General features: G+C 40.7%; 1 protein-coding gene across 1 annotated transcript in view; it reads left to right on the top strand.

The window, feature by feature from the left end:
* LOC124615348 (UDP-glycosyltransferase UGT5-like) overlaps window positions 1-8,376 on the top strand; it is a 74,983-nt gene extending 66,607 nt beyond the window's left edge. The window contains exons 6-7 of the mRNA XM_047143157.1: window positions 1,001-1,220; window positions 7,753-8,376. Of these exons, the coding sequence (XP_046999113.1) occupies window positions 1,001-1,220; window positions 7,753-8,029 (497 nt within the window). The 3' untranslated portion in view covers window positions 8,030-8,376. The remainder of the gene's footprint in view (window positions 1-1,000; window positions 1,221-7,752) is intronic.
* The last annotated feature ends 5,867 nt before the right edge of the window (window positions 8,377-14,243 follow it).

Genomic DNA, 14,243 nt, shown 5'->3' with positions numbered 1-14,243 from the left:
CTTTCCTGTAGACTACAGCATCATAGGCAAACAGTCTAATGCCGCTGTCAATACCATCAACCAGATTGTTTATGTAAATCGTAAAAAGCAGTGGACATATTATGCTGCCCTGGGGCACACGTGAAGTTATGCTTGTTTCTGTTGAAGTCACCCCATTCAGGATGACATACTGCTCTCTGTCTATTAGAAAACTTTCTATCCAATCACATATGTCATCATATAGACCGTAAGCACTCACTTTTTGGAGCAAGTGATAGTGCAGAACTGAGTCGAACACCTTTTGAAAGTCGAGAAATATGGCATCAACCTGGGAGCCGGTATATAGAGCCTGTTGTATATCATGCACAAAGAGAGCCAGCTGTGTCTCGCATGACCGCTGTTTCCTAAAACCTTCTTTCCGAAAAACTTCTTGAAGAATTTCCTGTTGCCATGGCTGAGAATGCTGGATGTTGAAGATGAGAATAGAGAGGGAGGTAGCCAAAACCCCACCTGAAATGTTATGGTCAACAACAGAGCAATCTCTAATGTGGTTCCAGGATGACGTGGATGCAGATGGTCGTCACAGTGAGCAACGTTTGTATTATGGAATGTTAACGTGCTATTAAAAAATGATACCCTATCATGTGGAAATTAAAATTTGTTTCGTTCAGTGTTTCATTCGTAATTTCTTTTCTGCATGCACTTACAAATGTTTCCAGGAAGTTCCATTGTCCTGTGACCTCTCGTTTTTCACCCTGATGTTCCTTACGGTATTCTGTGCCCTGAGTGGTGTTCGTGGAGACTTAGGCATGCGTTCCTTTCCTCCTCTTGGCACTTTTTGTGATATATATGTGTGGCGGTATGGAACTGTTTGTGTTTTAGTTGGGGTGGGACAAATTTGCTGTCAGGATATCTATTCTATTCAGAAATGTGTCACTACATTGTAGAAGATGTGTAGTGGTCAGAGCACTTCTCATTCAAGGGGAGAGTGGTCACAAAAATGAGTCACTCTCGGTTTCAGACCACCCAAACCTGCACATCCTCATAACGCATGGTGGACTGATGGGCATCCAGGAGGCTGTGATGGCAGGTGTACCAGTGCTGGCGATGCCTCTGTTTGCCGACCAGTACCTCAACGCAGAGAGGGTCGCTGCCTCGGGCAGCGGAATCTGCCTGCACTTTGAGGACCTTACCACACAGACGCTGAGGGCTGCACTCGATGCTCTCGTCAATGACACCAGGTAAAGCCGCCAGCCCGTTCTGCATCCGAAACATCCACTGTGTCCTACACTCTCACCAACCTTCATCACACAGTGTTGGCCTATCTCAAATATTCTTAAAACTTGTGAGAATTTTTGTATGGTGGAAGCCCTTTCCTATTACACTAAAGTACCTCACCTTGATGTTAGCACTACCTCAGAGGCGGTCTCACAAGACTGGAAAGGGAACTTATCTTAATTGACAAATGGATGAGATCATGCAAGTGTGATTCAGGTAAGCTGTTCACTTCAACTATTTCTGGAACCAGTTAAGATATTGAGAGTCTGTTTTCACCTAAAAAACTGTGAAAAAATCCTTACCAAATGACTTTTAACGTGAGACTTCCTGGCAGATTAAAACTGTGTGCCAGACTGAGGAGTTTCGAAGGAATGAGACAAGGTACTGGCAGAATTAAAGCTGTGAGGATGGGCTGTGAGTTGTGCTTGGATAGCTCACATGGTAGAGCACTTGCCCAGGAAAGGCAGAGGTCTGAAGTTCGAGTCTCGGTCCAGTGCACAGTTTTAATCTGTCAGGAGGTTTCGTATCAGTTCCGTGTAGAGTGAAAATTTCATTCTGACATGCACTGTCATTTCACAGTTATATAAATTACAGAGATATTGGTATCAACTTCACTTTCACGAAAGAAACTACAGTAATTTCTGCTGCCACTATCGTAGTTGTAAAATGTACAAATTCCAAGGTGTTTTACTCTTCAGAATCAGATTACCAGTTTCAGAGTAATTATATTATTTAGAACTAAGGTTTTATTTGTTTTGAAAATGAAACTGATTGCTGTCTCAAGCGAAAATTAGAATTGTTGTACCAATATGGAACTTCCTCAAACAGTACTCTAAGCTAGGTAACATTGGCTGCAGGCACAAACAAATGACTATCAGCTGAAGCCTTCCAATTTTTGCCCCTTCTACCAATTCAGTACTATAGTCTGATTACAGTTGTTACCTGTTAGTTGACGCCTGTCGCTTGCCGCTGCAATGTTGCCACATCAGCTGCAACTGGGCAATAGGCGACACACAAACAAGGTATGTCATTTGACAAGTGCTGTTATGTATAATGTGGAGTAATGTTGCAACCAGCCACCATGAGGCATGGAGGGAATGCCATATGCTCTGTTGACAGCTGACCAATGAGTGAACTGCGGCAAATGACACATTTTGTTGCACGAATTTAAATTCGTATCCTAACCTAAACACAACCTCATGATGTACAATGTATCTTGAGAAAACAGTGGTTAGCACCTTGTGGCAGAGCTATTAACCATACTCACTTTGTTCATAGAAATTAAAGCTAACTTCTAAAAGCAAACTCAAGACAGATAAAATAAAACTGTAATTTCTCAGTTTCATTGGTTATCTGACACTGTCCTCACAATAACTACATGATCTGACATGTTAACAACTAGTGAGTAGTGGTGGTTGATGCTGTTGTATGTTACACACGTCACAGGAAATGTTTTATGGACTGAAGTATTTTTGTATTTAAAACCAAGGCGCTGCAGAACCACTTGCAATGATGATTAGCTGCCTTTAAAAGTTCAGTGTCACATAGTGTCATGCAAAGCTTATATAATGTAGGCCGATCTCTACGATGAAAATGATTTATTGTGTATGTTAAGCTTAAGCGCATCTTACATTAGAAGATCCACATTTGTTATGTGTTTCTGAATAATTCTGCTCTTTCCTGGCATATGAAGACAAGAGCGCCCTGCTTCACTTCCATCCTTCTCGTATACTTCTTCACCGGTACAAAGTGTGGCCATTTCACTAAAGTTAACCACGGCTGCGGTTTGCATGAATACTTTGGGAACTGATAATGCACTGTCCTGTGTGAACAAACTGTTGCGAATGAGGTGCAGCGTGACGATCACACAGAATTATCAGTGGCCAACGGTTGTGTTGTCTCCCATGTGAGCGCAAACGCATGGGGCATCGGGCGAAGCGCTGTAGTCTACCCCCTCCTTCTTAGTTGCAGCTGTTGTCCACAGTGTGCAAAGTCATTTCTGAAGATTTGAGAAGAGTAAGATTACAATAAACTGTTTAGTTTACTCTTCTTTTCTTGTAGAGTTTGCTCCAGCTCTTCTTGCCTAGGGGTCTGATTCTTGAAGCTGAAATTATCACATTTCAGGTCCTCATGGTTGAATTGATCTAAATAGTTTTGAAGATTGTTGCAGCAAAATTTTTGTTTTTACATTAATTTATTTTGTCACATTTTAGTATACCACACAGTCTTTTGATTTTTCCCATTAACAAAGCCAAAATTCCATTGTTTTTCTTAAATACAAAAATACATCCAGTCACATCAGAAGCATGTTTACAACTACATACTTCACTTTGTAGCAATAACAATATTCCAAATGGTTTACAGATTTTCTTGACAAATGAATTTATATTAGTTTCGATTATTATTTTATAAATGAATCCAGAAATAAACATAATATATGGTACTAGATTGTGTAATTAATAACAAAAATTTTAAGTGTGCCAAATAATTCATAATTTCAAATATTTCTAAAAAAGAATAATTTTAACTGTATATTCAGAACTAGTATTTATTAATTATAACATCCAAAAAACAATTCCTATTCATAAATTTTAGTTTGAAATATAACATATTGTGTATAAAATTATATGATATTTTTCAGAAAAACAGCTGAGATAATACTGACTTGTCCAAAATTAGAAAAATATTACTAGTATCGACTACTACTGTTGAGGAAATGTAATGCTAGAGGAGGACATCCCATTACAGTGTGATGCAACGAAGCAGACGCAATCCTTCAGTTTGATACTTCCACACGAAGTGGACACGTTTTGCAGCCTTTTGTTAAAGTGTCTGAAATTCTAGTCAGAGCTATTCAAGAACGTTTATATTGTGGACCAAGAGAAATAAAATTGGCACTTAATTAAATGTGGAAAGTCTTGGTAGCAATTTAATTTATTGACGTATTTTGGTACATCATCATTGGAACATAGCCGTGTTAAAAAAAAGTAAGAACTACAGTATGAAATCCCACAAAACAATTAATGCACAATGGTCAGTACTTACAAAGAAATAAAAGATTGAGCCGAGAGTGGGCAAATAAGGTAATGAAAACAGTCCATACAAGTGCAAAGCATAGTGCCAGACTGTACATAGAGACCAGTAGGGGCGAGGAAAACAAGTGCCATCATCATATGGTATTGGCAACTAATACGGCACATGAATGACTAACAAACAAAATAACCAACAAGAGATACATACACCAAACATCGATTATGTACTACACAATTTGTAAACCACAGAGGAATCATGCAGACATACTGTTTTAAAAAAATTGTGTGGAGCACAGGATTGCAATAAATACCATAATTCAACAAAATATACAGATTTCATACGGAATCATAGTTGCTACAATTACTTAACACAGGGAAAGTATCAATAAGATTATTTGTATGAAGCTATGTTGTATTCTACACTCACAGTGTAGTCATTTATGAACATAAATTGTATTGCTTATGTATTTCATGTCTTTCACGTTGTTATAATTTAATCTTATTGATACTTGCTCTATGTTTAGTAACTGCAGCAGCTAACATTCCATATGAAATCTGCATATTTTATTATATTACTTATAGTTATTCTCCCTATCACATAGATTTTTAAAATACTATGCCTGTATGATTCTTACATGGTTTTCAAATCAATCCTCAGTGGATGATCTCCTGTTGGTTACATTTTTTGATAATCATTTATGCACTGTATTAGTTGCCAATGCCATCTGCTGATGGCAGTTGTTTTCCATGCCACTGCTTATCTGTATGTTCAGTTTGGCACTAGACTTCATACATGTATTGGCTGTTTTCAATACCTTACGTGCAAGAGGGCCCATACAAAAATTTGTAGGGGTGACCGACACCTAGGGGCATGGAATATTTTTAATATTGACACTCCTTGGCAATCATGGTACTTTGCTTGAGCTCCACTGGAACCGTGCATGTCCATGTGAATGTTCCCCAGAGCGTAATGGAGCTGCCAGGTGCTTGTCTCCATCCTGTAGTACAGGTGTCAAGGAGCTATTCTTCTGGAAGACAACGGATTCACGCTCTCCTTTAGGCATGATGAAGAAAGTATCAGAATTCATCAGATTGTGTAGCACTCTGCCATTGCACCAACATCTTTTGCCTTTGGTCAGGTGCCCATTTCAGTGTAGTTACTGATGCCGTGGTGTTAACATTGACATGTGCATTGGTCGTCGGCTATGGAAGTCGATCATTAGGAGAGTTTGCTGCACTTTAGTTCAGACATGTTTGTGCTATGCCTAGCAATAAAGTGTGATGTTAGTTCCACCACAGTTCGCCCCTGTCCTGTCTTACCAGCCTGTGACATCCACCATCTATAATGAGTGGTGGCTGTCCAACCGCACAATGTCTTGTTGTGGTTTCAGCTTGGTTTTGCCATGTGTTGAATTCACTCACCACAGCAGTCCTCAAGCACCCAACAAGTCGTGCAGCTTCCCAGATGCTCATGCCAAGCCTCCAGGCCATCACAGTCTGCCCTTGGTCAGTCTCAGATAGATCATTCGCCTTCCCCATTCTACACACTGATGCTGCATGCACCATGAGTAGCAGTCATTCCTCGCCAGGTGACTTGCTATCGCCTGTACAGGTTTATATCAGTAGTAGGTCGGTAGTCTTAATGTTCTGGTTGATCAGTGTAATAGCTCTGTGGCTTTTCATATTGTAACTCTTCCTTTCCTTTTTAACACAGCTAAGCTATGATGATGATGATGATGATGATGATGATGATGATGATGTATCAAAGCACATCAATAAATTAAACTGCGACCAAGACTTTATGAATTGTAGAAAGTGCCAATTCCACATGGTCGCCCATCTCATACACAGAAGCACATATCTATGAAGTAAAGACAAGAGAAATAAAAATTACAATACCTTTTAATATCATATGAGAAAGCATGTAAGTTTCCAAAGTAATTGGTACTATACATAAGTACACACAACAGATTTATTAATAATCATATTTTGCAATCTTTGTGTAGTATTTGGTTCAGAATACAATTTAAAATTTTTCCCTCACCTTCAAGACTGCTCATGATGAAACATTATATCTGTTTTGTAAATTGTTGTGCAGTTTTTGATATATTTTGGTATAAATCCTGGAAAAAATTGCAGTGTTGGTCTCATTTATTGATTAAAGATCACACGTAATGTGTAATACAGTTATAGCATTCACAATACGTACTGCATTTTCTGCACTGGTTTTGATAGGTTTATGCAAAATTTCAATTTTAGATGTTATAAAGGATGATACCGTGATGATGTCACAAGCTTTCAGGCATGACAGAGAAGGGTATACGTCTCAGTTTGAGGTAAGAGACCCTGGACCAGGAATGACTGAGTCAAAAGTTACAAGTGAAAATTGTGCTCATACTTCTGACTGTGGACCTCGTCTACTGCAAGCTCTTTGATTTCCATATTTTGCAAGGTGTTAGTGTGGGCCAGAAGAAGAAAAATATGTCTAGTAAACATTGGGTCTGAGATGCATGTCCTAAGACCTATGACCGCTTGCTCACCTTCACAACTGTGAAACCTCTTCTACTGAATAACTTCTCATAGCTCCTAAGGTAAGCATTTTAGAGCCCGTGTTTACTGGGAATGGTTTTGTTGTTTCAGTCTATAGTACCTCCTCCCAAAATAGGAAAGCAAGGACCTTGGATAGAAGAAGTCCACTGTCAGAGTTGCCAGAACGATTTTCTCTTATAACTTTTGACTCAGTGGTTTCTCGACCAGGGTCTCTTGCCTCAAATAGATACAGTTACTCTTTCCCACCATTCTTGAAAGTTTGTAGCATAATCACAGAACCACTATGTAGACTCAAAAGCACATTCTACCACTATTTTTTTCCAAGATAATTGGTTGCTGCATGTGTCTTTAGCATCATCTACAATCACTAACCTTTCAGGAAAGGCCTCATGAGATATTTCTTTAGAGAAAATGCTGAATCTCCTAGGAAATCATATGGCCACATTCATGCAGTGTCGACACCTATCCGTCTGCGGCATCACTGGGTCTGAGGGTAACATTACAGAGTGCCACACTTTTGCACCATTGCAGAGGAAGATTGTAGACACTTTTGAGCCAAATTTCAAACTTATGTGTCACAACAAGAGGCAATTGCAGCATTTCTAAATTGTGATCCTTCAATGGTGCTGCACAGTGTACATTTCTATGTTACACAAGAAACGTGTAAAAAAATCGATACAAAAATATATTAAACAATACAAATAATGCAGATATTCTGTATTACTGTCTCATAAATTTTTCATTTACATTTCTGGTACCATATTATTATAGTACCTTAACTTCATGTGTTATGTGGAAGTAAAACAACACACTTAAAAATATGAATATGTGTTTGTGAATAGGAGTCACTTAGTTCATCAGTGATGTTAAGTAAGCTCCATTTCATGCCACATCAGTTGCTCACTGTGTGCAGGTATCGGGAGCAGGCGAAGCATCTGTCCCTGCTGTTCCGTGACCGCCCTCGGCCGCCACTGGAGGAGGCGGTCTACTGGGTGGAGTATGTGCTGCGCCACCAGGGGGCACGACATCTCAGGTCCGCCGCCCTTGACCTCACCTGGTACCAGCTCCTGCTCCTAGATGTTGCCACCTTCCTGGTGGCAGTGGCACTGACTCTGTGCCTTATCTTCTGCCAACTCACATCATGCCTTAAACGCAATTTCAGCCAAAAACAGAAAGTTAAAATTAACTGATCAGTGAAATTTGTCTCGACACTTTCAGCAGATCGCTATCTTCTTTACCAAGGAATATGGGAACAGCCTTCCCGACATCTCCAAAAGCATTTTCTATTTAATGAAAGGCATCTTAGTAAATAAAACTTTCAGCATCAGTTACTCCTCTAGTGGAAACTCTGGAAAGGTTTCATCTGGAATTGAGTGTAGCATCGATGTCAGATATTCGATATCCATTGAAATGTGATGCAAGAGCTGTGTACTGAGACTACTGTGATGGCCAACCCAGCTTTGAATGGAACTGGTTATACCAAGCCTCACCCTGTGTTATGATGATTTGCAGGAAAGATGATTCTACAGATACATGAGGCAATGAAATCTCTAGCAGTTACCATTTGTGATGTCTTCTACTTGTCACATCCTCCACTTACCCTATCCTTGTGAATGATGGCATGAGCACTAGCCTTGTTAATGCCAAATTCATCAGATACCTATCTCACTGGCCATTCCAATACCATATGGGGTGTAGGAGGGTTGAATGCTTAAATGCTTCTGTGAATGCTGTGATTAGTGAAATCTTGTCTTGGCAGAGTCAACATGGGAGATACATAGGGAGCTAAAGTCTATTCCTAAATTCTTTACTTCATACTGGTTCTTGAAACTTTGTAAATAGACTTTCATGGGATAACTGGCATCTATCTTCAAGTTTATACCAGTTCAGATGTTTCAGCATTTCTGTGGAATTCTCCTAGGAGTCAAACATACCTTTGACTATTTGTGCTGCTCTTTTTTTATATAATTTTAATATCCTCTGTTATTCCTCTTTCTTACGGGTCCCACACATATGAGAAATATTCTAACAACTCCTTGAGTGCAAGATCGCAAGTTCAGTGTTTAGTAAGGCTCATTTAAAATTGTTGTGTTAACAATTATGACAGGAAAAATATTAGTTCCTAATGACTCGATGTGAGCTTCAGGAGGGCGAAGAAAATGAGTGTCCGGGAGATGCAGAGATCAACCATCTGTGAAATGTATGTATTACACTTCACGAAATGAACATTACTGTCATTCAAGAAATGTTCAAAATAAACTATTAACTTGCACCATGGACACTGAATGAAAAATGGCACATCACAGTGATCCCAAAGGTTCACACCATCAAGATCAAGGGTGAACTACTTGGGAGGTGCAAACAGTGCAAGATGTTCAGCTATGTATCCACCCTTAAAGAATGCATATATTGGTGTAACAGGGTGAAGACAACTGATGGAATGCGGTGGCATCAGACAGAATGTGACACAGTCTGTCATGGAGCATAAGCTCCAACTGGCTATCTTTTAAGGTGTAGCTGCAGATAGTGTGGTAATATATTTTACACACATGGAAAAAAACAAAGATCCAGAGACTGTATTTGGCCAGTTGTTCCAAGTGGTATGGATTGCAGTGTCACACACTTTTCAGAAGGGATAGTTTGCTCTAAAGGAGAATGATTTTTGTACATAGACCAGGAATCGATGAATCAAGCAAAAGCTAGTTATTTTGACTCCCTCTGGCCAAAAGCAGTGTTCATACCATAGTTGTAGTTCTCCTACACCCATTTTCCCAGTCTTGTTTGCTGTGACATAAATATTCCCTTCTGCCTTTGCAAGATCACATACACAAGAAACAATCATAGGAGGCAGAGCATCTCCAACTACTTGCAGCACAATAAATAACTTTCCAGTCAATTTAGCATCCAGATGAAGTTACCATAATTGTATTTGAATTTGTTAAGGCATTGATGTTAGTTCAACTTGGTACAACTCTCTCAGTACCTCTAATTCCCAGGGTTTTTATCTCATGCATTTCCACTTCAAATCCCAATTGGTCAGAGCTGAAAACAAACTCTTTACTGAACAATTGGTTAAGTTTGTTTATCTCATCTAAAAAAATTTTGGGTCAATTCCACAGTCTGCTGTGCATTGTCAAATTGGTGCTTTGTTTGACATTTTGTTATCTTCTGTCTTCTGATTCTGTAGCACTGTTTCAATTTATGCAAACACCCACTGCTTCCCTTGAAATCACTGTAATATATATCATGTGCAGTTTGATGTGCATAATGTTATATGTGCATAATGTTATAGGTCTGCCCATCCTGTAAATTGTATCTATCATCCTTGAAATGCCAAACACCAGTTTTTGTAACAAGTGCACTTTCTTCTCCCTTGAAAATCCATAGTTTTTCTTAAGCACTATGTGGTCATATTGCTGTGCACTTATTCAAAATCTGTTCATAATTTTTTTTTTTTACTATGCTGTGGGTAATTATGTTTAGTAACTGCTCCTTGTACAAGAATTGTCCTTTACTATATTTCAGGATTTGTGGCTCCCTGTCTGACAAGGATGATAAACTACTTGGCCCAACACCTGTTTCAGTATCACATTCACTTTTTAAGCATGTGTCATCATCATCATTGTACTTCTCATCTACATTGTCTGCACAGTCAAGCGTATATGACATCGCACATTCCACTGACTCATCTTGCAGAAAGGCTAACCTTCGATCTGCTACTTCTTTCTCACTCTGCAAAATTCCTTGGGTTCTTTTCTGATGAAATGTTAACTTTGGCAACTGTTGTTGTAGATATAATGCAAAGTTTGGTCTGTTTAGTGTTGCCATTGCTCTGCTTTGTATGAACACTACTAACACTGTAGCACCTCATAAGCTACACAGTTCAACTATGCTCCACAGCCTTATCTGAGCTCATTGTATGTCTTCAGTCCTGCCCTCTGTTGCCATTAGAAGCCAATATTGTGGTTAGATGGTAGATAATATGTGCAGTTTCAAATGACGTAAATATCATTAGCCTTTTGCGAGCTTCCACTCAAGGGGTTCATTGTAAGATGTGATGCACAAGTGTTTTGTAAGCAGTGTCCTTTATAGACTTATTGTAGAAACTCAAAGAATGGTACCACTTAAAGCACACACATGGAATAGTTCTTAAAGCATGACATCTGTATTTAGGAAATAACAAAGGGCATTGTATAGACAGAAAAGATAGACATTTCACTTCAGCACATCCCCCAAATGATGATATTGCTAAAAATAGTACTAGACACATTGCAGTTAATGATTTTAAATATTCAAGTTGAACATGTGGCATTATGTTGGTGAGAATATCTGCAATTTGTTTATTGCCAGGTACAAGTCCAATAGCTAACTGGCCTTCTTGAATTTTCTCACAGACGTAGATCATATGTATGTCAATGTGTTTTGATCTCTTGTGCAATTCAGAGTTTTTGGCCAGTTTAATGGCACTTGCTTTGGGGGGAGGGGGGGGGGAGATTAGTGTTTAACGTCCCATCGACAGCGAGGTCATTACAGACGGAGCGCAAGCTCGGGTGAGGGAAGAATGGGGAAGGAAATTGGCCGTGCCCTTTCAAAGGAACCATCCCGGCATTTGCCTGAAGCGATTTAGGGAAATTACGGAAAACCTAAATCAGGATGGCCAGAGACGGGATTGAACCGTCGTCCTCCCGAATGCGAGTCCAGTGTGCTGACCACTGCGCCACCTCGCTCGGTCGGCACTTGCTTTATCAACAAAAACAAAAGGAACACTCTCCAGTTGGGAAATTTTTTCATAGAGTTTTCATAGCCATATTGCTTCTCTTGCCCCTTCACTGTCTAACATCTACCACAACAAAGGTCAAAATTTAATAATGATTGTGCTGTTGCTCACGCTGCTAAATACTGCATTTTCAGGTAACAACAAAGTTATTATGTGGCAGGTGTCATTAGAGCACAGTTAATAAAGTCATTTCATGTAATAATGAATAAACTAGGCATTCATCTTTTCGTGTTTCCCACGCTGGTCTCGTTGTAAAATCATGGCTCAGTCGGCAAAAATCCAGGTGGTGATGATTCCAAGCTCGGATGCAAAGACGCCTAGGTTTTATTCTGCTATATTCACAAGTTTTGTAGATGTGTTTCACAAACCATTTTTGAAGGTTACACTTTTGCAGGACAATGGTGATGTAAAAAAAAAAGTAATCAGCACTCCGAATTTAAGTTACACTTCCTTTTAATGGCTTTTATTGCAATATCACGTAACATACAAAACATCACTTCACAATACAAAACATACTTGAAAAAATCTTCCTCACTGTTAAAGTTCACATTTTATAAGCTGACTACATTATGCGTCTTCCCAACATGACGTCCAAGACTTGACTTTCTCAAGGTCCGACTCTCTAACAAACTAATAATCGCTTACGCGCCCAAAAATCAGAGTTACAAGTACGACAAAGATCATAGTGACAAAAGAAAGAATACACATAAGAATAATATTATTGCAACATAAACATATCGATGTATCAAAGTACCTCTACATTAATGAAATCAAACCTGAATGTTGTCTCAGAAATATGTCAGCTACTTTACAGAAACACAGTAGAATATTGCTGGTATCGAGAGGTTGAGTTGAGGTGCCGTAATGGTTACGTAATTAAAGTACCTACAACTGGCAGCCGCATATCCTGACTTTGTTTTCAACAATAATATGTATTGTTGCTATTCACTTGCACATGTAGTTGCTTTCCTATTCATTTGTGCAGGTGGCTGCTCCTCCACTAAATTCTGTAATCACTCCACTAACTGAGCAGTGAGTTGCTGGATCAGTGGCATAAGCAGCATCAGTATATATCTCAAGTCTTCCGTCTGTGGTGAGTCATGTGTCAAAATGTTTAGAGAATCCTCAAGAGAATCATTGGCCTTTGGTAAAAAATATGTCAAAGGTTCAGTGTCATTGGGTATGAAGTATATAACTAGCCATGCAAATGGATGGCAGTGCATTGGTTGCCAAGGAAGGGAGGGGGGAGGGGGGGGGCATGTAGACATGCAGAGATGGAGATTGCGTCGCTCGAGGCAGGGCCAACAGGGTGGTCAAAAATAATAGTGGGGACACCACCTTGTACATCACCAGGCACAGCTGCCACCAGCAGCTGACAGGAATACTCTCATGAAGCTTGCAGCCCAATGTACATCTGTGGAGTAAAGCTGAAATAGTTTTTTATATATTTTTTGATATTTTTATGTGAAGAAACTCTTTCAACTTTATTCCACAGATGTATGTTGGGCTGCAAGTTTCAGGAGGTCATCTCTATCAGCTGCTAGTGGTTTTTGTGCCAGATGAGGTCCAAGGAGGTGCCCTGCTGTTAGTTCTGGCCAACCTGTTGGCCCCTGTCCCAAGCAGGACAGTTGCCACCTCTGCATGGCCTCCGCCTGCCATCCAATCCAAGGCATCCATCTGTCCACATTCCTAGTGCCAATGTCAGCAGAACATGCTGTCAGCAGCCAAACCAGGGATACAAGAGTGGCAAAATGCTGCAGTGTGTTCTGCCGTCTGTTCCTGTGTCCACCACTGCTCTGCCCTCTACCAGGCACCTCACTGCCTTCACGTGTTCGTGGCTGCTGCCCAGTGCAAGCAGTCCTGCTGTGTAAGGCCTCCTCTCTTGACCCCAAGTCTGCCCTTGCCACTAGCAGCAACTTAAACTCCTCCACTGCCCCATCCTGAGATGGCTGGATCAGCCTCTTGCCCTCCTCCTGTCCAGAAGAGTTCCTGGTGCCTCAATGAGCAGCCGACTCACTCCAGTCACATTTTCAGGCTGTCTGCACACCATATCAGTCCAGCCCTTCATGGCCATTACTTTATAGGCGTGGGCCTTTATGAATGTGATGGCAGTATGCCTAAGGCAGGTAGGTGAGTGCCTCACTGTGAGAACAGCTGTGGCAACCGCAGTCTCCACGTTCAGCTGCGCGGCCACCTCCTACTCACACTCTGCCTTCCAGGGCAGGGGGTGGGGAGGGAGAGGTGGGGGGGGGGGGGGGAGAGGGTTGGAGGATGTACAGGTAGGCCAGCAGCTGGCGCAGTACTGGACCCTCGATGTTTATGATAGTGATTTGCTCAGTGCCAGCCTCCAGATGCCAGCCTGCCTAAGGGTGGTGCCCACCCACAGCTCCTCCACTGCCTCCTCTTGTGGTACCTAGATAAGCTTCTTGTTCTTTTGCTGTCCAACAAGGCTCAAGAGCACCTCAGTCAGCAGTTGACTCACTTTGATCACATCCTGAGGCTGTGTGTGCACCTTGTCAGCCCAGCCCTTCGTAGCCATCATCTCATGGGTACAGGTCTTCATGAATGTGATTGGCAGACTGTCTGAGGCTGGTGCGAACAGCTACCCCACTGCCCCCTCTGAAACG

Source organism: Schistocerca americana, chromosome 5 (assembly GCF_021461395.2).
Source record: "Schistocerca americana isolate TAMUIC-IGC-003095 chromosome 5, iqSchAmer2.1, whole genome shotgun sequence".
Classification (NCBI taxonomy): Eukaryota; Metazoa; Arthropoda; class Insecta; order Orthoptera; family Acrididae; genus Schistocerca; species Schistocerca americana.
The sequence above is the reverse complement of the archived record's forward strand: the minus strand, read 5'-3'. Positions and strand labels throughout refer to the sequence as shown.